The sequence below is a fragment of the Anabrus simplex genome, chromosome 3, assembly GCF_040414725.1.
Source record: "Anabrus simplex isolate iqAnaSimp1 chromosome 3, ASM4041472v1, whole genome shotgun sequence".
NCBI classification, from domain to species: domain Eukaryota; kingdom Metazoa; phylum Arthropoda; class Insecta; order Orthoptera; family Tettigoniidae; genus Anabrus; species Anabrus simplex.
Window position 1 is genome coordinate 499010290 of NC_090267.1, and position 26149 is coordinate 499036438.

Below are 26149 nucleotides of genomic sequence, written 5' to 3' on the forward strand. Positions count from 1 at the left end.
TGAGGAAAGTGATAAATAGATCGAAGAGTATGTTGGGTTTCTCTGAGATTTCATTGAGATTGTGACTGGCATTAAAGTATTGGTCTAGGTGTATGTAGTAATTTTCCATTATGTTCAGTAAAGGGCCCTTGTTTGCTAATATGAGGATGTCCATGTCTTGTTCAATATTGGTGAAATTATGGTTATATTAGCAAACAAGGGCCCTTTACTGAACATAATGGAAAATTACTACATACACCTAGACCAATACTTTAATGCCAGTCACAATCTCAATGAAATCTCAGAGCAACCCAACATACTCTTCGATCTATTTATCACTTTCCTCAGAAACAATAATGCAGCCAACCTAAACTCAATCCTAAATTTAATCAAAGGTACTTTTCCAAGACAATTACACTTTCTCCCGCACCCTTCAGCCCCACCTTAAGCCCTCTTCCTAAGCCATATTTCATTTCAATACAAGAACTTACTGATTTCCATGATTATAATTTTTACAACACCCCATTTATACTTTATTCTTTGTTAAAAACCTCTTATTATGTATATTCCTTGTATTATTAACTATTACCATAACATCTCATTTCACTTGTTATTCTTTAAAATAATATTGTCTTAGGATTTCGCCACAAATGATCTTTGCTCCAATACGGCTGATGATGACCCCTAGATGGGTCGAAACTAGTACCGTATAATTTTGTAATTTTGTGAATATATTGTATTGAAAAGGTGGAAACATTTAAGTTATTATTATTATTATTACTTATATATTGTTCAATACGGACCAAAAACATGAAATTCATAACCATAAGCAGAACCATACTGTTAGAAAAATTGGAGAGTTTTATTGGTAGTACGAACTACCTTATACCGCTTATTAGGAACTTACTGCTCAACAATTCAATAGAAGTAGATGATGGCATAACCAAATCTATTATTTTGGAACAAACAACCGGGGTATTACAGGGAGACCCGTTAAGTCCATTATTATTCATCATTGCGACAGCAGACATAGTAGATTTGGTAAACCAGGAAAGCGTCAAACTATTAATGTACGCTGATGATATGGTCTTAACATCAACGTCAGAGAAGGAACTCCAGGAATCATTCAACCAAATAGTAGGCTGGATAAAGAAAAATGAGCTCAAACTGAATGTAGAAAAAACAGTGTCCATGACGTTTAGAAGAGGGGGACCTCATGGAATCTTCTATTATGAAGACCAAGAACTTAAGTCCGTAAAGCATTTTAAATACTTGGGTGTAATTTTTCAAACCCAAGGTAATGTTTTCACCCTCCATCTCATAGACCGTCTAAATGCATCTATGAAAGCAATATCTGACATTAAGCACCTGAGAAACTTGTCTTTAGAAACGGCCATAAAACTCTTTCATCTAAAAATCAGCCCTATAGCAACATATGGCTTGGAAAACATTTGGGAACATTTGAGTATGAAACAGTTAGATAAAATTGAGAAGTTGAAGGCAATCTACTTGAAACGGGCTCTGTGCCTCTCCAAATATTCTCCTTCCCGGCTCGTGTATGAGCTATCCAGAGAGGGATTTTATGTGGAAGAGCTAAGGTTACAGTTGTTACTTCCAGCAACAACACCCTATATACATCTGCTTCGAGACCTACGATCGAAGAAGGCTGACATCTGGGAAGATTTCTACTCTACCGATGCCATGCTAAATCGCGAGTGGGTTCAAGGTGGATATGAACTGCGACACCTGCTGACAAGGCTCTCCGTTCATGGGTTCCATTATAAACTGTGTAATATAAAGCGTTATCATGAACCAGGTTTGAACTGTGTATGTTTAAGATGTGGTGCACACTGTACTAGGTACCATATTTTAAATTGTAAACAGCGATCAGAATCACTGGTGAAATTTTGCAACGAAGACTAATGTTTTATACAGTAATTCTTTGCACATTGTGCGCGTTAAATAAATTATTATATCCCAGTAATTGCAGTTCAAGTCCCTGAAGTAGTAGGAGTAGTTTTGATAGAAATATTTGAGAAATTATTGTAGACAACCTAGTATTTTTCAGTAGGCCTAATTAAGGACACTTTTATTCTCCGTCCCATGGAGTAGGGAAAATAATAGTAATCCACCAGCTGTAATAATCACATAACCACATTTCAGTAGAATTGTAGTGAAGATAAGGTATACCGGTAATATATTAGATAGTATCTAGCCAGTTATATTCGTGTTTTTCTTCGTGTACGGCAATCCTTTCGCTACTTAAGCATTTAAATAAACTCAGTATAGTGTACCGGTAGTGTAGATACATTGTAGTATAGATACAGTACATTTAGATAGTGCCGTATCTTGCATGCTATATTCGTATGTTATCTTTCGTGTGTATTAAACCGTAATACTAATAATAATTTGTCTAAGCATTTAGCTTCGTTGGAAATTTTTGAGTACCGTACAGTAGTTCTTGCAAATTTCATTTCTGTTTGTGCTTAGTAGTGACATACGGTACCGGTATTGTAATTAGGATACGTCTGAAAGTAGTTTAAAAATTACTGTAGCCTACTGTAGTACAGTAGTATATGAGTAATATCCTATTAGAATTTAGTGTGCTTATTTTATTATTGTAAAATATTTGTGTAGTACTGGTGTAGTAGAGGTATCCGTAGAAACTCGTACTAAAATACTGTTGTTGTAATTAGGATAGGCTTAATTGCAGTTTGGAATTGTGTAGTTCTTGGGTATTACTTTCATATTCAGTAATTAACAGCAGTTTTTATCCTGTTAGGGGTTGTAGGATAAAAAATAGAGCACGACTAAGTAGTATTGTAGTGTAGTCGTATATTAATTACCTTATTGTGTGATCTTTGAGTACTATCCCAGACAATATATCCCTCCGTTCATTTATTTTTTGCAAATAAGTTATTTTAGTTTTAATTTCATTTTTTCCGTAAAGAATGGCTAAGGAGCGCGAGTGTACGAACTGTGGGTGTGGCGAGGCATTGAGGGGTATGGGGGAGGAGTTGGAAAGTTTGAGGGAAATAATTAGGATTCTCACAGAAGACAGGAAGGAAGATAGGACTCCCTCAAACAATGTACAGCTTACAGTAGGTGTACAAGAGGGAGGGGAAGGAAAGGGGGGAGTTGAAGAAGACAGGTGGTCTAATGTTCTCTAATGGGCTCTATTCAGGATCAGAATTCAGGACAGGTGTCTGTGCGAAATCGGTACGAGTCACTCCAGGTAGAACAACAGAGGAAAGATGAGGGACAGCGAACTGTTGGTGAGATGTGTGGAAGTAGGAGGAAGGGAAAAGGTAGGAAAGGGAAATGTAGAGTAGAGGATAAGAAAAGACAGGTGGAACAGGGTCATGGGAAGGAGAAAAGGGAGGAGGAAGTAGCTTCTGCAGCTATCAGGAAAGACAGGGCTGACCAGGAGTGGAGGGGATCAAATGAGGTGGGTAGGGTTGAGGCTCTGGTCATGGGGGATTCCATCGTTAGACACGTGGGGAAAGTGTGCGGAGGAAAGGGAACCAGGGTAGAATGTTATCCAGGAATTAGGTTGAGGAAGATGTTGAGGAAAGTAGAAGAGAGGGAGGAGGGGAAGGAGAAGGTGGTAGTGTTTCACGTTGGTACCAACAACGTAAGGCAAGCTGATATAAGTACCAACATAGTTGGAGATGTGTGGGATCTGGTAAATGCAGCACGGGTGAAGTTTAAGAAAGCGGAGATTGTTATTAGTGGAATACTGTGTAGGAGGGATACTGACTGGAGGGTGATTGGGGATTTAAATGAGACTATGGAGTGGGTATGTGGGAAACTGGGAGTGAAATTTCTAGATCCTAATGGGTGGGTAGGAGATAGGGATCTGCGCTCTGATGGCCTTCACTTAAACCGCAGTGGTACGTATAAGTTAGGAAATTTGTTTGGAAGGGTAATAGGGAGGTACATTCAGGGAAACGGGATGACGTAGGGAGTGGTGATAAGGGAACAGGAAACTGGAAATCAAGTAGGGATGACATAAAATTGTTAGTGTTGAACTGTAGAAGTATTGTAAAGAAAGGAATAGAATTAATTTAATAGATAATACCAGATATTGTAATAGGAGTTGAATCATGGCTGAGAAATGATATTATGGATGCAGAAATTTTCTCACCGCACCGGAGTGTGTATCGTAGAGATAGGATAGGAATGGTGGGAGGGGGAGTGTTCATTCTGGTGAAAGAAGAATTTGTAAGTTACAAAAAAGTTAAAGATGAGACACATGAAATTCTGGGTGTAAGGCTCATTTCTAAAGATAATAGGCAACTTGATATATTTGGAGTGTACAGATCAGGAGAGGGTAGCACTGACGCAGATTCAGAATTATTTGATAGGATAGTCAGCTATGTAGGAAACGACATGGAAAGAAATGTGATTGTACCGGGAGATCTGAATTTGCCAGATGTCAATTGGGAAGGAAATGCGAACGACAGGATGCATGACCAAAAATGGCAAATAAGTTAATATGGGAAGGCCAGCTGATTCAGAAAGTGATGGAACCAACCAGGGGGAAAAATATCCTGGATGTGGTGCTGATAAAACCAGATGACCTCTATAGGGAAACTGAAGTAATAAATGGTATTAGTGATCATGAAGCTATTTTTGTGGTAGTTAAAAATAAATGCAATAGAAAGGAAGGTCTTAAATGTAGGACTATTAGGCAGTACCATATGGCTGATAAAGCAGGCATGTGGCAGTTTCTAAAAAGTAACTATGATCGGTGGAAAACAGTAAATAAAAATGTAAACAGACTCTGGGATGGGTTTAAAGAAATTGTTGAGGAATGCGAAAGCAGGTTTGTACCTTTAAGGGTGGTAAGGAATGGTAAAGACCCACCTTATTATAATAGAGAAATAAAGAGACTAAGAAGGAGGTGCAGACTGGAAAGAAATAGTTAGAAATGGCTGTGGAAGTAAGGAGAAATTGAAGGAACTTACTAGAAAATTGAATCTAGCAAAGAAGACAGCTAAGGATAACATGATGGCAAGCATAATTGGTGGTCATACAAATTTTAATGAAAAGTGGAAGGGTATGTATAGGTATTTTAAGGCAGAAACAGGTTCCAAGAAGGACATTCCAGGAATAATTAATGAACAAGGGGAGTGTGTATGTGAGGATCTTCAAAAGGCAGAAGTATTCAGTCAGCAGTATGTAAAGATTGTTGGTTACAAGGATAATGTCGAGATAGAGGAGGGGACTAAGGCCAAAGAAGTAATAAAATTTACATATGATAACAATGACATTTACAGTAAGATACAAAAGTTGAAAACTAGAAAAGCGGCTGGAATTGATCAGATTTCTGGGGATATACTAAAGACAATGGGTTGGGATATAGTACCATATCTGAAGTACTTATTTGATTATTGTTTGGTCGGAGGAGCTACACCAGATGAATGGAGAGTTGCTATTGTAGCCCCTGTGTATAAAGGAAAGGGTGATAGACATAAAGCTGAAAATTACAGGCCAGTAAGTTTGACGTGCATTGTATGTAAGCTTTGGGAAGGCATTCTTTCTGATTATATTAGACATATTTGTGAAATTAATAACTGGTTCGATAGAAGGCAGTTCGGTTTTAGGAAAGGTTATTCCACTGAAGCTCAACTTGTAGGATTCCAGCAAGATATAGCAGAGGTCAAATGGACTGTATCGCGATTGACCTGTCTAAAGCATTTGATAGGGTGGATCATGGGAGACTACTTTCAAAAATGAGTGCAATTGGACTAGACAAAAGAGTGACCAAATGGGTTGCTATATTTCTAGAAAATAGATCTCAGAGAATTAGAGTAGGTGAAGCTTTTTTTTTTTTTTGCTAGGGGCTTTACATCGCACCGACACAGATAGGTCTTATGGCGACGATGGGATAGGAAAGGCCTAGGAGTTGGAAGGAAGCGGCCGTGGCCTTAATTAAGGTACAGCCCCAGCATTTGCCTGGTGTGAAAATGGGAAACCACGGAAAACCATCTTCAGGTGAAGCTTTATCTGACCCTGTAATAATTAAGAGGGGAATTCATCAAGGCAGTATTATCGGATCTTTATATTTTCTTATATATATAAATGATATATGTAAAGGAGTGGAATCAGAGGTAAGGCTTTTTGTGGATGATGTTATTCTCTATAGAGTGATAAATAAGTTACAAGATTGTGAGCAACTGCAACGTGACCTCGAAAATGTTATGAGATGGACAGCAGGCAATGGTATGTTGATAAACGGGGTTAAAAGTCAAGTTGTGATTTTCACAAATAGGAAAGGTCCTCTCAGTTTTAATTACTGCATTGATGGGGTGAAAGTTCCTTTTGGGGATCATTGTAAGTATCTGGGTGTTAATATATGGAAAGATCTTCATTGGGGTAATCACATAAATGGGATTGTAAATAAAGGGTACAGATCTCTGTACATGGTTATGAGGGTGTTTGGGGGTTGTAGTAAGGATGTAAAGGAGAGGGCATATAAGTCTCTGGTAAGACCCCAACTAGAGTATGGTTCCAGTGTATGGGACCCTCACCAGAACTGGAAAAAATCCAAAGAAAAGCTGCTCGATTTGTTCTGGGTTATTTCCAACAAAAGAGTAGCGTTACAAAAATGTTGCAAAGTTTGGGTTGGGAAGAATTGAGAGAAAAAAGAAGAGCTGCTCGACTAAGTGGTATGTTCCGAGCTGTCAGCGGAGAGATGGCGTGGAATGACATTAGTAGACGAATAAGTTTGAGTGGCGTTTATAAAAGTAGGGAAGATCACAATATGAAGATAAAGTTGGAATTCAAGAGGTCAAACTGGGGCAAATATTCATTTATAGGAAGTGGAGTTAGGGATTGGAATAACTTACTAAGGGAGATGTTCAATAAATTTCAAATTTCTTTGAAATCATTTAGAAAAAGGCTAGGAAGGCAACAGATAGAGAATCTGCCACCTGGGCAACTGCCCTAAATGCAGATCAGTATTCATTCATTCATTCATTCATTCATTCATTCATTCATTCATTCATTCATTCATTCATTCATTCATTCATTCATTCATTCATTCATTCATTCATTCATTCATTCATTCATTCATTCATTCATTCATACGGGAACGAAAGCTGGGTGGACTCAGGATATCTTATTCATAAGTTAGAAGTAACTGACATGAAAGTAACGAGAATGTTTGCTGGTACAAACAGGTGGGAATAATGGCAGGAGGGTATTTGGAATGAGGAGATACAGGGTAATTTAGGAATGAACTCGATGGATGAAGCTGTACGCATAAACCGGCTTCGGTGGTGGGGTCATGTGAAGCAAATGGAGGAGGATAGGTTACCTAGGAGAATAATGGACTCTGTTATGGAGGGTAAGAGAAGTAGAGAGAGACCAAGAAGACGATGGTTAGACTCAGTTTCTAACGATTTAAAGATAAGAGGTATAGAACTAAATGAGGCCACAGCACTCATTGCAAATAGAGGATTGTGGCGACGTTTAGGAAATTCATGGAGGCTTGCAGACTGAACGCTGAAAGGCATAACAGTCTATAATGATAATGTATGTATGTAGAAAAGGAATGTCCATTAATTGAAATTCAGCCATATATCACCCATCAGAGATCTTGTTCACTGTGTCATGTAGTAGAGGAAAGCAGAGCATCAAAACTGATGTGTAGGCAGCCTACATGATGTCAAATAAAAATGCCTATACTCAGTTTCTGTGACCATATTATCATAAACATCATCATCCTCATCCTGTGACAAGGTGAAGGATTATCTCCACAGCTTTTCAGTATGGGTCTCAATAACATCATGAAACTTTGGCAAAAAGGAAACCCACCTACAATCAAAATTGGAGCAAAACCCTCAATAAGAACAAAATGCCTGGGATTTGCTTATGATTTAGCTCTCTTAGCCCTAACTTGGAAGAAGTTTGTGCCAGATCACCAGTCTCCAAATAATTGCCCTAAAACTAGGAATACAAACAGCCTTTGAGAACACTGAGATCATACCCATGAATCCCCTTCATAAACCATAACGTCTTTATAAATAATAAAAAATTTAATGTAGTTCTACAATTTAAATAGGCTGTCCTCGAGAAATCATCCCATACAACTTAAACAAGAAGGAAACATGGATAAAAAGAACTAACAGAAATGAAGAAAGCCCAATTTCTAACCTGGTCAATGTATGATCAAAAATGCCTGTCGATAGACACCAAGGATCCAACGCTATAAAACTGTAACTATCTCGGAAGCCACTTACGCTTGGGAAACCCTGTTCCAAATTAAAAACAAAAAAAGAACTGATCAGCTCCTCAAAACTGAAAGAAGAATCAACAGAACTTACATAAATAAAAAATACCAGGCCAAAGGTGCCTGGAGAATCCTTTCTAATTAAATTGGCTATCGAAAGATTGACCCAGTCACCAGCACAATGAAGAAAAAAAGAATGTTGTACCGTTATTTCTTTCACATCTTGCAACTGCCAGCAAACAGAATTTTAGTACAACTAGTGAGGGAAAATCTTGGAAAGAAGAAGGAAGGACAATAGATCCATGAAATACAGTAAGATATCAAAACAGTTGGACTCAAGATAGCAGATGATGAGAACAAAAAACACCCTTCTTAAGACTCACAAATTTTCAGCAGAAATGACACACAGAAGAGCTATAGCGATTTCAAATTGAGAAAATTACAATCAGTCAGAACAAATTGAAAAGTACTGGGAAGATCACAAGAAGCAAACAGTACAAGCTTCAAAGTGAAAGTGAACATAGAATGACTCAAGTAGTCCAATGTGGCATCATTATTAAGACACTGTGATTAAATTGGAAGATGCAGATTTGGCTGCAACTGAATCTTCAGGTGTTGTACAAGATTTTGTTCACAAAATATCCATTCAGCAGCAAGAAAAAAGGACAACACATCCATCATCTCAAATGGTGACTAAACTCTGATGCATTTTGAGCATACACAGAGATTGTACCAAGAATTTGCATTGCTGGCAGTATTGTCACTGAACCACTTCAGTTGCTAATCATCTAACAGATCACTTCATGGATGTGTCTGGTTGTGGGAATCATCATCCTAAGTTTATTTCTTCCTCTGAAGCATGAGGCAGAATGCAGTAATCTGAGTTTCTCTACTCACACTTCAGAAAATTATAACATGCCCTTTACAGAGTAGAAATTTCAGAGCACCTTAGCAATTTGCAAGGACATGGTTCCAGGATCAGATAACATTTATAACCAGATGTTGAAACATCTTGAGGATAGCCTTCACTATCTTCTGAGTGTGTTCAACTAAATCTGAGTTTCCATCTCAGTGCTAATAGCCTGACAATAACCCAAAGTTTGTAGCGAGCTACAAACCAATATATCTGACAAATTGCCAATCAGTACATAAACTGTTTGAGAGGATGGTGAATCTTCGACTTGCATGGTGTCAGGAGAAAAGAGGACTGTTGTTCAAGTATCAGTGAGGCTTTTGAGTTGCATTTACCACTTGGTATGTCTGGAGAGATCTATCCAGGACCTTTTTTCTCCACAACAGCATTTGATGGCTATTTTCTTTGACCTAGTCGAAGTCTATGATATCACATGATGTTATGACATCCTTTTAACCCTGTATTATAGGACATTTTGAGGAAATTTGCCAGTGTCTATTGCAAATGTTCTGTTACTTTGTCTATTCCAAGTCTGAGTAGAGAGGCAATATTCGCTAAACCACATTCAGGAAAATGGAGTCCCTCAAGTATCAGTTCTGAGTACCACTCCATTTGCATTTGCTATAAATGGAACAGTTGGTGCTGCTGGTTTGTCAGTTATTCTATCATTGAATGCAGACTATTCTACTCTGTATTATAGTGCATGGAAGATATTAGTCATGGACTGATCAGATACCACAGGCTATTTGGAGAGTGGAGCAGTGGACATTAGAACATGGCTTCTTCAGATGTAGCCTATGTTTATCTAGAGCTAGAATTTTCCTTCTGTCCTTATTCTCTTTATCACATCCACTTCTACATATAACATTAGTGATCCTTTTCACAACTTTCAAGAACATTCTTCTTTATACAATTTTTGAACATTATACTGTATATGATCTTTCTGCTCTGAGAATGAATCACTTTGTTTGATATCAGGTGTTTTGATATGCTCTTTATTTTATTTCGATAATTGAATTATTATTTATCAAAATGTGCTAATTACGAATCAATTGAAGGAGAAATGTTCGGTCATAATAGCATCTTGCACTAATCTAGTGTAAATCATTGCCAAAGTAGCATCATAATCTTGCTGTCTTGTACTAGCTGCTACATACTCAGCGGCCAGCCACATGTATGCCTCAGCTGAGCCAGCTATATTTAGTTGCCAGTTTTCCTTCTGATATCAATCTGAAGTGTTGATATATGTCAGCAATACTGAATCATTTCCTCACAGGAACAGCGAGTAAATCTTCAGAGGGACTGTCTCAGATTGTTTTAGTTACAAAACTTGAACCTAGGCAAACTGTTTACTTTAGGCAAGGTGATGTTCTACTGGTTACTTATAAAGAGACAAAAACACGGAAACCAGTTTATTATCTCACAACGAGATGTCATGCTGAGGACAATGTTGTAAGGAGTCGAAAGGGAAATGAAGGGTTGAAATCACTAGAGATTCATAAGTACAATGTCTTCATGGAGGTGTAGATAATAAAGATAAGTGCATTTTCCATGCCACTTGTTCCAGACCCACCAGAAGGTACTGGAATCAAATTTTTTCAAATCTTCTAGATATGATATTATTTGACGCATACATCCTGTACATGAAGAACGCTGATAAGCCTTTAGCAAGATGAGACTTCATAGTCAGTATAGTTAGGGGATTGCTAAATGAACAGTTCCCAATTTCAGTAGTGAGGCCAACAGGTCATGCAGGAGGCCCCTCTGATGCTCTCGAAAAATTGCCACAGAATAACAATCGCCTATGTGTTGTGTGCTTGCAAGAAAATAAGAAGAAGAAGTCTACATTCTGGTGTCCATGATGTAATAGTGGTATTCACCAGGGGTGTTGTCATAAACTAGTGTACTTCTGGAGGCCTGACAATTGTGGAGTAAAAAGAAAGACCCACCCAAGTGACTCTTAGTGAAATGTACAGGTGGTAGCATACAATCTATATACATAAAATAAAAGTTTTGCCTGTACATTGCTCAGAATTTGAAAATAATGGTATTTCTGTATCGGTCATGTCTATAGTAACAAGAAAATGCACTTTTTACTTTTCCGTAATTTCTGTCTGTCTGTCTGTCTGTCTGTCTGTCTGTCTGTCTGTCTGTCTGTCTGTCTGTCTGTCTGTCTGTCTGTCTGTCTGTCTGTCTGTCTGTATGTACACGCATCACGAGAAAACGGTTGAAGAGAATTTAATGAAAATCGGTATGTGAAGTCGGGGGATGAGCCTCTACAATCTAGGCTATAAATCATTTTACTCACGCTCAGTAAAATGGTAGTTTAGGGGAAGGCCTAAAATTGAATTCTCAATTATTTATGTTATTAGTGGTCTAATGAAAATCGGTATGTGAAGTCTGGGGATGAGCCGCTACAATCTAGGCTATAAATTATTTTACTCACGCTGAGTGAAATGGTAGTTTAGGGGAAGGCCTAAAATTGAATTCTCAACTATTTATGTTATTAGTGGTCGTATTTTAAAGAAAATGGGTATGCAAAGTTGGGGAATAAATTGATACAATCTAGGCTGTCAATAATTGTATTCACGCTGAGAAAAATGGTAGTTTAGGGGAAGGCCTAAAATTTAATTCTCAAATATTGTTGTTATTAGTAGTCCTATCTTGATGAAAATCAGTATGCAAAGTCAGGAAATAAGTCGCTATAGTCTAGGCTGTAAATTATTTTATTCACGCTAAGTGAAATGGTAGTTTAGAGGAAGGCCTAAAATGTAATTCTCAAATATTTCTTACTAGCAAGATACCCGTGCTTCGCTACGGTATTATACTGAAATATATAATTGAATGCTTATTGTTTTAGATATATAATCCTCCGAAATTCGCGATCTGACTCGTTTTCTGCGAGAATCCACCAAAATTCCCGATCTGACTCGTTTTCTATAATTTTACGGCACGTTTCCTCCCATTTTTCAATCTTCCTTTTCAGCAATCGATTTCGTACTTCCCGGGTTAGGCTCAGGTATTCCTCCCGGTCAGTTGGGTCCGTAAATCTGTGCCATCTTTTCCTATAATCATTTTTAATATGGATAAAATCCTTCAGGAGATCCAGCGTGGTGTCATATTCGGTGCCTTGGCGGCACTGAACCCGCGGCCAGGCTGCATTCTTAGTCATTACCCGTCCAGGAGCCGTTTCCAGCGCGGTCCGCACATTTGACGACGGTCCGGAACATTATTATTATTATTATTATTATTATTATTATTATTATTATTATTATTATTATTATTATTATTATTATTATTATGTGTTGCTGGAATGGCTGATGACAGGGAAAACCGGAGTATCCGGAGAAAAACCTGTCCCGCCTCCGTTTTGTCCAGCACGAATGACACATGGAGCGAACGGGATTTGAACCACGGAACCCAGCTGTGAGAGGCCGGCACGCTTGCGTCTGGGCAACGGAGGATCCTTATAAGTACATTAATAACAGTAAAATCAATTGGTCTCACCTCCTTCTACACCCCACCGCCGTTAAGTTTATTTAACGCCACCTCCCCCCCCCCCCCCGACGAAAAATTAAAAGAAGGCTTGTTTCTTTATGTTTAAGGGAGATGCCAAACACCAATGTTCACGTCTATTACCTTCAGCTTTGAGATATCAGTATCCCCATAAAAATAATTTACTTTTTGCACTTCATTTCACACTACTCCCCCCCTCACCAAGTGAATTTTCCCGCAAAAAATACTTGTTTCTTTAATAGTAAAGGATCTCCTAAATACCAATTATCACGACTCAAAATTCTTCAGTTTTTGATTTATGTGTCCTCATTAAAGGAATTCAACTCCTTGACACTCCCGCCCTCCAAGATGGTTCCCCGCCCCCCCCCCCCCAAACGCGTTTTTCTTTGTTTTTAAAGGAGATCCAAATACGAATTATCACGTCTGTAACAACTTTAGTTTTTATTAGATGTATGTATTCTCATACAATTAAGTCAATTAATATTTCAATTCTTTCACCCCCCCCCCCATATTGGATTTTCCGACAATACGTGTTTCTTTACTTTTAAAGCAGATTCCAAATATCAAATTTCACGTCTGTAATATCTTCATATTTTAGATATCAATAGCCTAACTAAAAGAATTCAACACCATTTTCAGTCACTTTTACCCCCCCCCCCCCCGCTCCACCCAAGTGGTATTTCCGAAAACTAAAAATACACGTTTATTTATGTTTTATAGAGATAAAAAATACCATTTTTCACTTCTGTAACATGTTAAGTTTTTTGAGATATACTGTAAAAATTCTCATTTTAAAATTTCACCCCTTTTGAGTTCCCTTTAAATGGAGTTTCCCAAAACAAATCACATATGTTTCTTTACATTTACAGGAGATTCCAAACACCCTCTTTTTACGTCTGTAACATTTTACGTTTCCAAGATATTCTGTAGATATAGTCTTTCAAAAAATTCACCCCATTTTGTCACTCCTGTTTAACCGCCATTAATTGGATTTTCCAAAAACTAAAAAATACGTGTTTCTTTATTTTTAAAGGAGATCCCATATACAAATTTTCAGTTCTGTAATATCTTTCGTTTCTGAGATATATGTATCCTTATTAAAGGCATTCAACCCATTTTTCACCTTTTAAACCCCTCCTATTGGGATTTAAGGAAACAGAAAAAGACGTGTTCCTTTATTTTTAGAGGAGAATCTAAGTACCAATTTTACATCTGTAAATTTTAAAGTTTTAAGATGTAGACACACTCATTTTAAAAATTCACCCCCCCTTTTCACCCCCCAATATTTGGATTTTCCAAAAACGAAAAAATACGTGTTTCTTTACTTTTAAAGTAGATCCCAAATACAAATTTTCAGGTCTGTAATATCTTCAGGTTCTGAAATATAAGCAGCCTCATTAAAGGCATTCAACCCATTACTCACCCTTTTACACCCTTCCTATTGGGATTTTCCGAAAACAAAAGAATACGTGTTTCTTTATTTTTAAAGGAGATTCTAAATACCAATTTTTACGTCTATAAACTATAAAGTTTTGAGATATAGATACACTCATTTTAAAAAATCACCCCCTTTTCACCCCGCACTAATTGGATTTTCCAAAAACAAAAAATACGTGTATCTTTATTTTTAAAAGAGATCCCAAACACCAATTTTCAGATCTGTAATATCTTCAGTTTCTGAGATATAAGTAGCCTCATTAAAGGATTCAACCGCTTTTCACCCCTTTTCACTCCTCCTATTGCGATTTTCCGAAAACAAAAAAATACGTGTTTCTTTATTTTTAATGAAGATTCTAAATACCAATTTTTACATCTGCAAACTTTAAAAGTTTGGAGATATAGATTCACTCATTTTAAAAATTCACCCCCTTTTCACCCTCCGATTAATTGGATTTTCCAAAAACAAAAAATACGTGTTTCCTTATTTTTAAAGGACATTCTAAATACCAATGTTTACATCTATAAACTTTAAAAGTTTTGACGTATAGATACACTCATATTAAAAAATCATCCCCCTTTTACCCCCACCATTAATTGGATTTTCTAAAAACAAAAAATGCGCGTTTCTTTATTTTTAAAGGAGATCCCAAATACCAATTTTCAGGCCTGTAATATCTTCAGTTTCTAAGATATAAGTATTCTCTTTAAAGGCATTCTACCCCTTTTTCACCCCTTTTCTCCCTTCTTATTGGGATTTTCCGAAAACAAAAAAATACGTGTTCCTTTATTATTAATAAAGATTCCAAATACCAATTTTTACATCTCTAAACTTTAAAACTTTTGAGATATAGATGCACTCATTTTAAAAATTCACCCCCCTTTTCACCCTCGCATTAATTGGATTTTCCAAAAACAAAAAAATATGTGCTTCTTTATTTTTGAAAGAGATCAAAAGTACCAATTTTGAGGTCTGTAATATCTTCAATTTCTGAGATATAGGTACCGGTATCCTGATTAAAGGCATTCAACCCCTTTTTCACCCCTCCTATTGGGATTTTCTGAAAACAAAAAAATACGTATTTCCTTATTTTTAAAGAAGATTCTAAATACCAATTTTCACATCTGTAAACTTTTAAAGTTTTGAGATATAGACACACTCATTTTAAAATTTTACCCCCCTTTTTCACCCCCTTAGCGACGGAATATCCAAAAACACTCTCTTAGCGAGCACCTACATCTTAATATGAATATATCCCCAAAATTTCATTTCTTTATGTCCAGTAGTTTTGGCTCGGCGATGATGAATCAGTCAGTCAGTCAGGACAAGCTACTTTATATATATATAGATTAGAAGGGTAGTCAATGAATGCTAGATAACTAAGGTTATATAGTATTAAATTTCCTATTATTCATGTCTTATACATTGTTACCATACTGGATATGATCACCAAGATAGTCATGAATTTGAATTTTTGTTACTAAGTCCATATCAGCGCCGAGTAACGAGAAAAATGGGTAAACAGTATTTAATGAAAATCGGTATGTAAAGTCGGAGAATAAAAAACTACAGTTTACGGTATAAAATATTTTACAAATCACAGAGTCGAAAGAAAACTAAATGTGTAGGCCTACAATATAGAAAGCTCATAACACTGATCAACAATAACATTACATTGACCATTGTTTGTTGTGATGTGCTTTGTGTCTTCTGTTTCCCCTCATTTCCGGTAGATAGGATTACTGCTGCGTACAGAGTATTTTTATTTGATTTCCGTCGCACCGACATAGATAGGTTTTATGGCGATGATGGGATAGGAAAGGGCTAGGAGTGACTTAGGCCTTAATTAAGGTACAGGCTCAACATTTGACTGGTGTGAAAGTGGGAAACCACGGAATACCATCTTCAGCGCTGCCGACAATGGGGTTCGAATCCACTATCTCTCGGATGCAAGCTCACAGCTGCGCACCGCTAACCACACGGTCAACTCACCCAGTCGGACAGAGTATAACAGCCTGCCTGAATATTGATGGGAAATAGCTGGTGTGTTAGATAACTTTCTTCTTTAGCATGCCATTCCCCTGGTTTATAAATTTTCTGATACTACTGGTACGTAACACACTGGATCATCATAGCATTCGGGCTATTCAATCCCTACTCTGAGATACTGATTGGAATGAACAGTGTGCATATTTAGCGGTATAATGACAGATGAGTGTTCATGGCAATCTGCGGCCTGGTCATCCAAGCTCTGGAACTTTGGACTATTAGATTGGCACCGCAATCTAACCGCAGCACTGTTCATTAAAAGTGATTAAACGTGCGGCTTTCCATTTGATCGAGTATTTTATATTATAGCATTGTTTTTAATCGCTACATTCATACTTACGTTTTTGTAATGACCTATGTTGATTTCAGTTAGAAAAACCACAAAGTCAGTCTTTCTGAGAATCCCATAGCAAAGCACGGATACATCAGCTAGTTGTTGTATAAATTGTTGTATAATTTTTCTAGCTAAGGACAGTATTATAAAACTATATAGCAGTATGCAAATATTTACTATGAACTGGTGCTCCTTTTGTATATGCCATTTTTTTAAATTTACCTAAATATAAACATATTATATATAGCAAAACTTTTGCAAAAATAAATCATATAAACAAATTCAATAAATTTTTGGTCTTACACTTTGTGGATGATAAATAACAGCTTTAGTATCATCGTCATCTTATTCCTTGTACTTTTGAGGATAAAAGGGTGTGCTGTTTATGTATGTATAACATGTCAATGATTTTTAACACAATTTATTCTAAGAGTCTGCAATACCGGTAAAATATTGCTGCCACTAGCCACTTCAAGGGTTAATATCATACATGCTGAGCTTCCTGTTCTTCAGTACTCAATATGACCTAATAAGCTGAAAACCTATTTCAAGTCTTGAAAAGCTAAATATTAATCTGAATGCTATTTGGTTTCCAATGAACAGATGATCTTGGCTTTAATGAAGACTTTGATGACAATGATGGGAATGAAAATAATGATATTGGTGGTCAGGGTGATACAGATGGAATGGGAGGATCCAAACAAGACCCTAAGTCCTTGGAAAGACATGTTGATGAAATGAACAAACGAAACAGACAAGAATCAGGTCCATCAGATAGTGATAAAAATGACTTGCCACGCTGCCCACCAATGAAAGTGAAATTACAGCCTATAACACAGGTATAGTAAAATACTGTGTACTTTAAACCCAATTAAGCTAAGAGAACTAAACAGAGATTTTGTACTCAATTTTCACAGTCGGTTCAAAACTCTCTCAAGTGGCATTTTGTGTTGTTAGACTGCATGTATTTTTTAAAGATACCATATTTACTAGTGTATGTCTCGCCATCATGTATATCAAACACTCTAATTTTTTTATATTAAACTAGCAGTTAACCAGTGGCTTCACTTGTGTGGATTTTATAATTTGATCAAAATAATCATTCCTTGGTACTGTACTAAGACATTATCTGAAAATCCCTAAAGTATAAAACTCACAGGAAAATTTAGTTTCATTTACCCTAAAAACTCTTTGTTAACTACGTTTGTAGTATTGCCTTATAGGCTAAGATGACCATGCGACATAGAACTGTACATGTGAGAAAACAGTCTTCTCAAGTCAAAAACAAACAAAAAATACATGATTCTTTATTTTTAAAGGAGATTCCAAATATATATTTCTACATCTGTAACATATTGAGTTTTTGAGGACAAGTATCTCCATAAAAAGAATTCAAGAATCAGCCCTACCTAAGTGGATTTTCTAAAAACAAAAAAATACATGATTTCTTTATTTTTAAAGGAGATTCCAAATACCAAGTTTCACATCTGTAACATCTTCAGTTTTTGAGATAAAAATGTCCTCATAAAAAATCATTCAACTCGTTTTTCACTTCTTTTCAGCCATTAAGTGCTTTTCTGAAAACAACAATTTGGATGTTCCTGTATTTTTAAAGGGCTTTTCAAATACCAAGTTTAATGTCTGCAACATGTAAGTTTTTGACATATACTGTAGATATACCGGTTTTTGAGATATAAGTATCCTCATAAAAGGTATGCAACCCATTTTTCACCCTTTTTCATACCCTTAATGGAATTTTCCACACACAAAAAAGTATGTGTTTCTTTGTTTTTAAAGTAGATTTCAAGTATCCCTTTCAGACCTGAAAGAAAACTGGCGGTGTGAATTTTTGTTTGTACATCAAAAACTGACTAAAATGCTCTTAAATACATATATTTTTAGTTTATTCTACAAAATAAAAATCAACATCTGAAAAAAAAAAGCACCCGCACAATTCTGCATGTCAGGACTTAATTCACTACTTACAAAAAGGAAGAATTACCTCAATGCATGCGAATATACATATGTAGGCCTACATGATCAAATGTTCTCTTTTACAGTGGGGAATAATTTAAAACAATTAAATCTTTGTTCAAACACAAGTAAACGTTACATTTTCCACATTGAGGAAGAGTTTTGCTTTTACTGCCCTTTTGGCAGCAGCAACTTGTCAGACCTGAAAGAAATCTGGAGGTGTCAAAACATCAAAAACTTACAAAAATGCTCTCAAATACATGTTTTTACAGTTTATTTTACAAAATAAGAACTATCAGCTAAAAAACAGAACCCACACAATTGTGTGTGTCAGGACTTCATTCACTACCTGCAAAAAATAAAAAAAATAAAAAACAATTCAACTCAGTACATGTGAATATGTACATGATCAAATGTTCTATTTTACAGTGTGGAACAATTTTAAACAATTAAAATCTTATACATTACATTTCTCATGTACATTACGAGTTTTGATTTCACAGTCCTTTTTGTGACAACACCCAGCACTCCTGCATACATTGCCTGTAAGGAAACCTAGCCCGGACATATGTGCGTATCAGCATTCAAAACCTCATGGTATTACATATGATGTTGTAAGTTCACAATTTACACACTTCATTGATTATATTTTGATATTCAGTAAAGCTTCTAGATTAATATGAATGCAATAACTAAATACTTACTTTAGGCATTACTGCTTCCTGCCATCTTGCTAATGAACTGTATTTTTAAACTCTTCTTCCTGCCCCCTGGTGGTCAAGTACTAAATGAAAACAGCTAAAGTACATGCTACGTGTCCCGCACAAGCACTGCAGTCTGGTCTAGCACCAAGAAAACCTCAAATAAGCTCAGACATTAAAAAAAAATGAACCCGCACAATTGTACTACACGGTCTGAAAGGGGTATCAATTTTTACGTATGTAAACTTTTAAGTTTTTGAGGTATAGATATATTCATTTAAACAATTCACCGCCTTAGTGATGGAATATCCAAAAATCCTCCCTTAGTGAGCACCTACACTCTAATTTAAATATATCCCCAAAATTTAATTTCTTTATGTCCAGTAGTTTTGGCTTGGTGATGATGTGTCAGTCAGTCAGTCAGTTAGGACACGTTATTTTATATATCTAGATTGAGGGATAAAAATAATTGCCGCTTTTATTTTGCATTGGTTTTTCTTCATGTGTCGGTATAAAAATGGCATCTGACCATAAAACTGGACCAAATCTACCTCAAGCAAAAATTTTACTTATTCATAAATTAGTTTCGACAAACTTAATGAAGAACCTAATGGTTATAAATTACCTGAGCTGAAACTAAAAAGAAATGGCTTCCACTACAACAACAACATCGGCAGCAGGCTGTCACTGATGTAATGGCCGCAAGATTTTGAGGGTTTTGTAGACTTACTTATTAGAAATAGAAGACAAATATTACGTGGATAATAAATTTTATTCAATAGAACGTGGTACAGTTGAAATGTAGGTAATAACTCAGTGTAGTACAGGTCTGTGATATGTGGAATAAGAGACATAATTTAAGAGTTTGGCAGTAATATTACGAGCAAAGTGTAAGCAATGAACTACATTGTTAGGCCCGTGTTGATGGATATGACTTCCTTTTCTAACTAAAAGCCTTTATTTAACCTCCTAATCAATACACAATTTTTTACTGAATAGTACTAGTTCCAACTGATTTGATAGCCATCCTCAGTTATTCACAACAAGATATTGTTAGATAAGGACATAGTAACATTCCAAATATCTTAATAAAACAAGTCGAATGGGGTTAAATCTTAAGATTTAATTTGTCCTCCTCTTCCATCTTTAGATGATCGCAAAAACACACAATATATGCAAATTCAAAATGTTCATTACGAGTAAAAGATCAATAAATGAATTGTCCAATGTGCTGGGATAGTTGCTCATCACAAAATTCAAATTAATGTCTTTTCATTTCTTTGGATGTCTATATTAAAATCAACAATCATGATGATTGGCACATCAACATCAAACTCATCAATCATTGAACGTAATTCAGACTTATGCATGAGTGCACTAAAGAGAAAGATTTTTAAATCACCAGAATCACCATCTTTTAACAGAGTATGCGTGTAACATCACATACGTTACAAAGGAAATTTAATTTGTCCTCCTCTTCCATCTTTAGATGGAGTAATATTAATCAAAACCGTCAATACAAAATGATTTTAATATCTTGTAATGTCACACATATTTATCACAAATTTTGCCTTGCTTTGAAGTGCTATTTCATTGAAACTATGCTTCAGTTTCTTTTTTCTCTCTCTTTTTTTTGCAACAGGTAGCCGCCTCCTTTTTCTGTCAATTGAGACAGTAACATAACTGTAAGTTACATACTATCAGCAGTGTACGCATTCTCTCCAAACACTAAAAGTATATTTAAATTTTTCTTTCCATCTGTTACCGTGTTTTAGTGGATCAGCAGAGGTGAAATAAGGTGCGGGTTGGAATAGATCTCAACTACAGAAGTTCAAAATATGAATTAAAATTTCAACAAGGTTATATTTTCAAAACTTAACAATGATAACATAGAATTTTGAGCGTACAACAAATAACAACAGTTAAATCAGGTACACAGCAGCTTTACAATACTGGGCTACAAGCCCCAAAGTCTGAGCTCCCAGCTCACACCCACAATTCAACAAAGGGCAGAAAACCCCTTCAGTATCTGGAGCTCTTGCTCCCGCTTAACAATGTCAGGTCTCCTAGAGGCACTTTCCAAAATACCAGAAGAGCTGACCTGCTCTCATTCTTTTTACCAGCCTTATCAAAGGCCACAATAACCCTTACTCCTAACTGCCCTCAAGGCACACATACAGTGAAACAGGGGTATCTAATACCCAACCTACAGGGCCTTTGCATAAAAAAATAAAATAAAAAAAACCCATCAGGATGAGTTACTGGCCCAAAGTACAGAAGGAACTGGAGGCGTGAACTTGCACTCCAAAATACACCTTTAAAACCTAAGTGGCTCTAGGCCGGTACGCAGGGGCTAATCCCAAGCTAGGGAGGTGACCTGTATGAGAACTTTAATACATAAAGGAAAAGAAGAAACGGTTATGAAAGCGTAGTCACCTCAGTTTCAAAGTGAAGGGGAGTTCGAGAGGGTAAAGCACTCTCTATCCCCGCTTTACAGTGAAAGAAATTTGTAGATTTTACATAGACAGAAAAGGAATTTACATTTTAAAAGGTAGGTTACATACTAAAGGTTTCGAACCCTCCCCGAGAGGGAAACTGCTGAGCTAGCAAGAAATAAAGATATTAACAGGCCATTACCTTATAGAAGAACTGCTGCTTGAAGAAAGAGGCGCTTCCCGCCCCCTGCTACATATCCACACACTGAATTAGATGTTATACTAGTGGCCCGGAGACAAGAAAATCAGCAGTTTTTATACCCTCGTGGAAAATTCGAGACCTTTCAGGAATGAGTAGACACACTCCCTCAATTTTATTGGATAGCTAAAAGTTACACATGAACATCGAAAAAGAAAGACACTATTGGTCAGAAATTAATTACAAAAATTAGTGATTGGTTAAATTCAAAACAGGCGGAAAGAAAGGATAACTGTTGCCAACCCACAAACCACAGAACAAAATTTAGTAAAAACAAAACTTAGGAATACAATATTTCTTCAGGAGAGTACATTCCTTTACACCAGGGTGCGTTATCATAGTTTTTGGTGGAGACATCTGGTAGAGAACGTCCACACTTCTTGATCAAATACAAACAAAAACAAATCAAAATTCACACAGAGCCATCTTCGGAGAAATTGTTGAGTTAATACAGTTTGTTAAAGTTCAGGCTTTCTCCTGTAGAGGAGTTTCAACTGGCGCAATATTTGAACTAGCGGCATGGAGGTGTACCACCCGGTACAGACCTCCCCGCCCAAAAGTCCTTCCAAGGGGTGACACCGAAGAAAACAAAAATTTTTGTTTTAAAACAAGGTCCAAGTTTTTCTTTTTTTGCTGATGAGTTGAAGAATTTAGAAGAGAAAAATATAACTTTTCAGTACTTGGAGGTCTCAGAAGTTGTTTGATATAGGTGGGATTAAATTAAATCCAGTTTTAGAATTTCTTTGCAGTAGCTTTTGATGAAAGGTCTCTATGTTTGTAGTAGTTGAATTCAGAAAAAACTTGAATTCTTGAAAGGAAATGTTTTTTTTCTAAGTCCACCAAATGTTGAGTTTGAATCCAAAAGCGTAGTAATTGCGGATATGGAATGTCCATGTAGCTGAAGAAGTACATAAGATGCTGATTGATTTTTGACGGCAAGACCTGCCGCCGCAGTCTGTATCCAGAGGCAGCCACTTTGACCCCTTAAATAGCCTGAGATACCACTCTCCCGCACTATGAGAGGGGTAGTCGTGCTGCAGCACGCCGCAGACGCGATGATTGTTTACAGTCCTCGAGCAGTTTGCAGGTGGTGCGCCGCACATCAGCCTTGGCCGGAAGGAGGACTCCAGCTCGCCGTACACTGGTTGACCTCACTGGAGTGGAGTGGGCCCGTACCCCACCTCAGTGGCGGTACGATGCCACACGGCTGCGGGGGTACTGAAACATTAAGATCTCGGCGGCAGAATTTTGTTGGACCACAATGGTTTTAGGGCACAGTCTTGGAGTTGAGGCTGAGGGGCCAGTGGCGTGGAAACTTTTATTTTATTTCTTTTATTTTAATGCCACTGGTGTGGTTTAGCAGGAGACGGGAGCTAGGTAATGGCCATATGGAGGGGACAGCAGAGTAACTTCAGGGAAGGTTTCACAAAATTTATACAGAGCAGATAACAAAAAAAACAAAATGTAACACTCTAAAGGGCAGAAGACCTAGGATTTAGAGAAAAATATAACCTTTTGGGCTTCTTACAAGATGTTAAAAATCCAAGAAGCAAGTAATTTACACAGGTTTCACCTGGGACAGGTGAACCCTAAATATTCTCTCGGTGGCTGGATTGCTCACTAACAATGTCACCGGCGTTAAAAAATCCAAGACAGTGCACGGCCCATGAAATCTGGGGACAAGCTTGCCCGCGGGAACAAAATTCTTGACCATAACTTGGTCTCCTACCTTTAAATTGGTGGGCCTCCGTCCACGATCATATCTTTCCCTAACCTTTTCATGAGAAATTTTAAGATTGGCCTTAGCCTTCTTCCAAAGATCTTTGATGTTATCTGGATCTATTGTCTCAGGTAGAATGTCATTAAGAGACCAAAGGTAGAGAGCGGCGTGTTGGGTACAAACTTAAACATCAAAGAAGCTGGAGTAAACTTATGGGGTTCATAAACCGCCGAATTCAAAGCGAAAGCTAACCAATGCAGGGACGTGTCCCACCTAGAATGATCTTCATGGTGATAAGCAATCAGAGCCGACCTTAGATTACGATTGACCCGTTAAGCTAGAGATGGTTGAGGATAGTAAGCAGAAGTAGTCACATGAGAGATGGATAGATCGAAACAGAATTTACGAAAGAGATTGGATGTGAAAGCTTTAGCATTATCAGAAACAATATATTGACACGGACCAAAAGAAGCAAAAATAGAATTTAAACAAGAAATAGTGGACTGAGAGGTAGCCAGGTTAGTTGGAAATAACCATGAAAATCTTGTGAAACCATCTACACGCACCAAAATGAATTTGTTGGCGTTCCCCTTTGACTGGGGGAAGGATCCTACGTAGTCGATATAAAGACATTCCATGGGGCGCGATGCCTGATGAGAAGATAAGAGCCCTTGCTTAGTGGACATGGAGGGTTTACTAAGCCAACAAGTTTTACAAGCTTTTACTAATTCACGGATTTCTCCGTCCATACCCTTCCAAATGAACATTTCTCGGATCTTTTCTCTAGTTTTGAAGATCCCTAAATGCCCCCCTAATGGAGTCTCATGATAGTACTTGAAGATCATTGGTACAAGAACAGCTGGAACTACAACTTTCATCTTTTGATCATGCCTCGACGGGCAGCATAAAACACCATTCCTCAATACATAAGGGACGACATGTTCCGCAGAAGAAAGGGTTTCCATGATAGGGGCCAGCGTCGGATCTTCACGTTGATATTTCTCAAGATCCCTAAACAACATGGGAGCATCATTAACCTCAGGTAGTATGGACTCGGGAGATGAAGAACTATCGACCTGTTCAGGGGTCTCTACATCCTTAGAAAACATACGGCTTAGTCCATCAGCAACCACGTTTTCAGTACCTCTAATATGCCTAACATCAAACTGGAAGGCAGAAATTCGGATGGCCCACCGGGCTATACGACCAGTACGACGCGGCCTACCTAAGACCCAACTTAAGGCTTGGTTGTCTGTCTCCAAGTCGAACTTGACATGTTCCAGATAGAGGCGGAACTTTTCTAGAGCAAACAAGACTGCTAAACCTTCAAGTTCGTAGATGGAATACTTGGATTCTTGGGCCGATAATGTCCTAGAGGCATAGGCGATGGGTCGCCTCCCTAGTTCAGTCTCTTGAAGAAGGACTGCAGCTACCGCTGATGACGATGCGTCGGTTTGGACGATAAATTTCTTAGAGAAATCGGGCATAGCGAGGACAGGGGCATTACAAAGGGCTAATTTGAGATCTCCAAAAGCGGCTTGTTGAGAAGGTCCCCACTCAAATTTGACGCCTTTCCTGCGGAGTAAGTTCAAGGGCGCCGCTCTATTGGTGAAATTTGGAATAAATTTCCTGAAGAAGTTCACCATGCCTATGAACCTGGCAATACCCTTGACGTCCTTAGGAGGTTTAAAATCACAGATGGCCTGTGTTCTAGAATGATTTACAGCGACATCCTCGGGCGACACAATATGCCCTAGGAATGACATGGAAGGTTTAGCGAAGGCAACCTAGGACAACTTCACCGTTAACCCTACCTTACGAAGACGATTAAGGACCTCTTTCAGATGATCAAGGTGTTCTTCAGAGGTCTCAGAAAATATGACGACATCATCAAGATAATGGTATAGGTACTCGAATTTGATGTCGGAGAAGACCCTATCCAGCAATCTCGTAAGCACAGCTGCTCCCGTGGGGAGCCCGAAAGGCACGCGGTTGTATTCGTACAAGTTCCAATCTGTGGAAAAAGCTGTCAGGTGTTTAGGTTCCTCTGCTAGCGGGATCTGCTTATAAGCCTGATTAAGGTCTAAGATGGTGAAAAATATAGCCTTTCGAAACCATGAAAAACAAGAGTGAAGGTCTGGAAGGGGCACAGATTGTAACACCACCTTCCGATTGAGAGTCCTATAATCAATCACAGGCCTGAAGACGCCTTGGGGTTTCGGGACTAGAAAAATCGGCGAAGAGTATGCTGACTTCGAGGGGCGAATAATACCATCTTTTAGCATCTGATCTATGATTTCTTTCAATGCCTTCATTTTAGGTGGAGATAACCTATAAGGTGGAAAACGTCCAGGAATTGAATCCGTAACCTCGATCTTGTATTCAATGAGGTCAGTAACACCAAGAGTATCAGAGAAAATCTCTGGAAACGACTGACACAACTTACGAATACTATCAGCCTGCTCCTCAGGTAGATATCTAAGATCTAACAACATCTCATCCTGGGTAGGCGAAACAGATGAACATGACACAGAACTACATTTTAATAAAGGGATATTGAATTTACTATCAAATTTGAAAGTGCATGACTTG

General features: G+C 37.6%; 1 protein-coding gene across 1 annotated transcript in view; it reads left to right on the plus strand.

Moving 5' to 3' along the window:
* Positions 1-26149, plus strand: part of LOC136866882 (uncharacterized) — a 240950-nt gene that overhangs the window by 60312 nt on the left and 154489 nt on the right. Inside the window, exon 6 of the mRNA XM_068226881.1 lies at positions 17072-17307. Within this exon, the coding sequence (XP_068082982.1) occupies positions 17072-17307 (236 nt within the window). The remainder of the gene's footprint in view (positions 1-17071; positions 17308-26149) is intronic.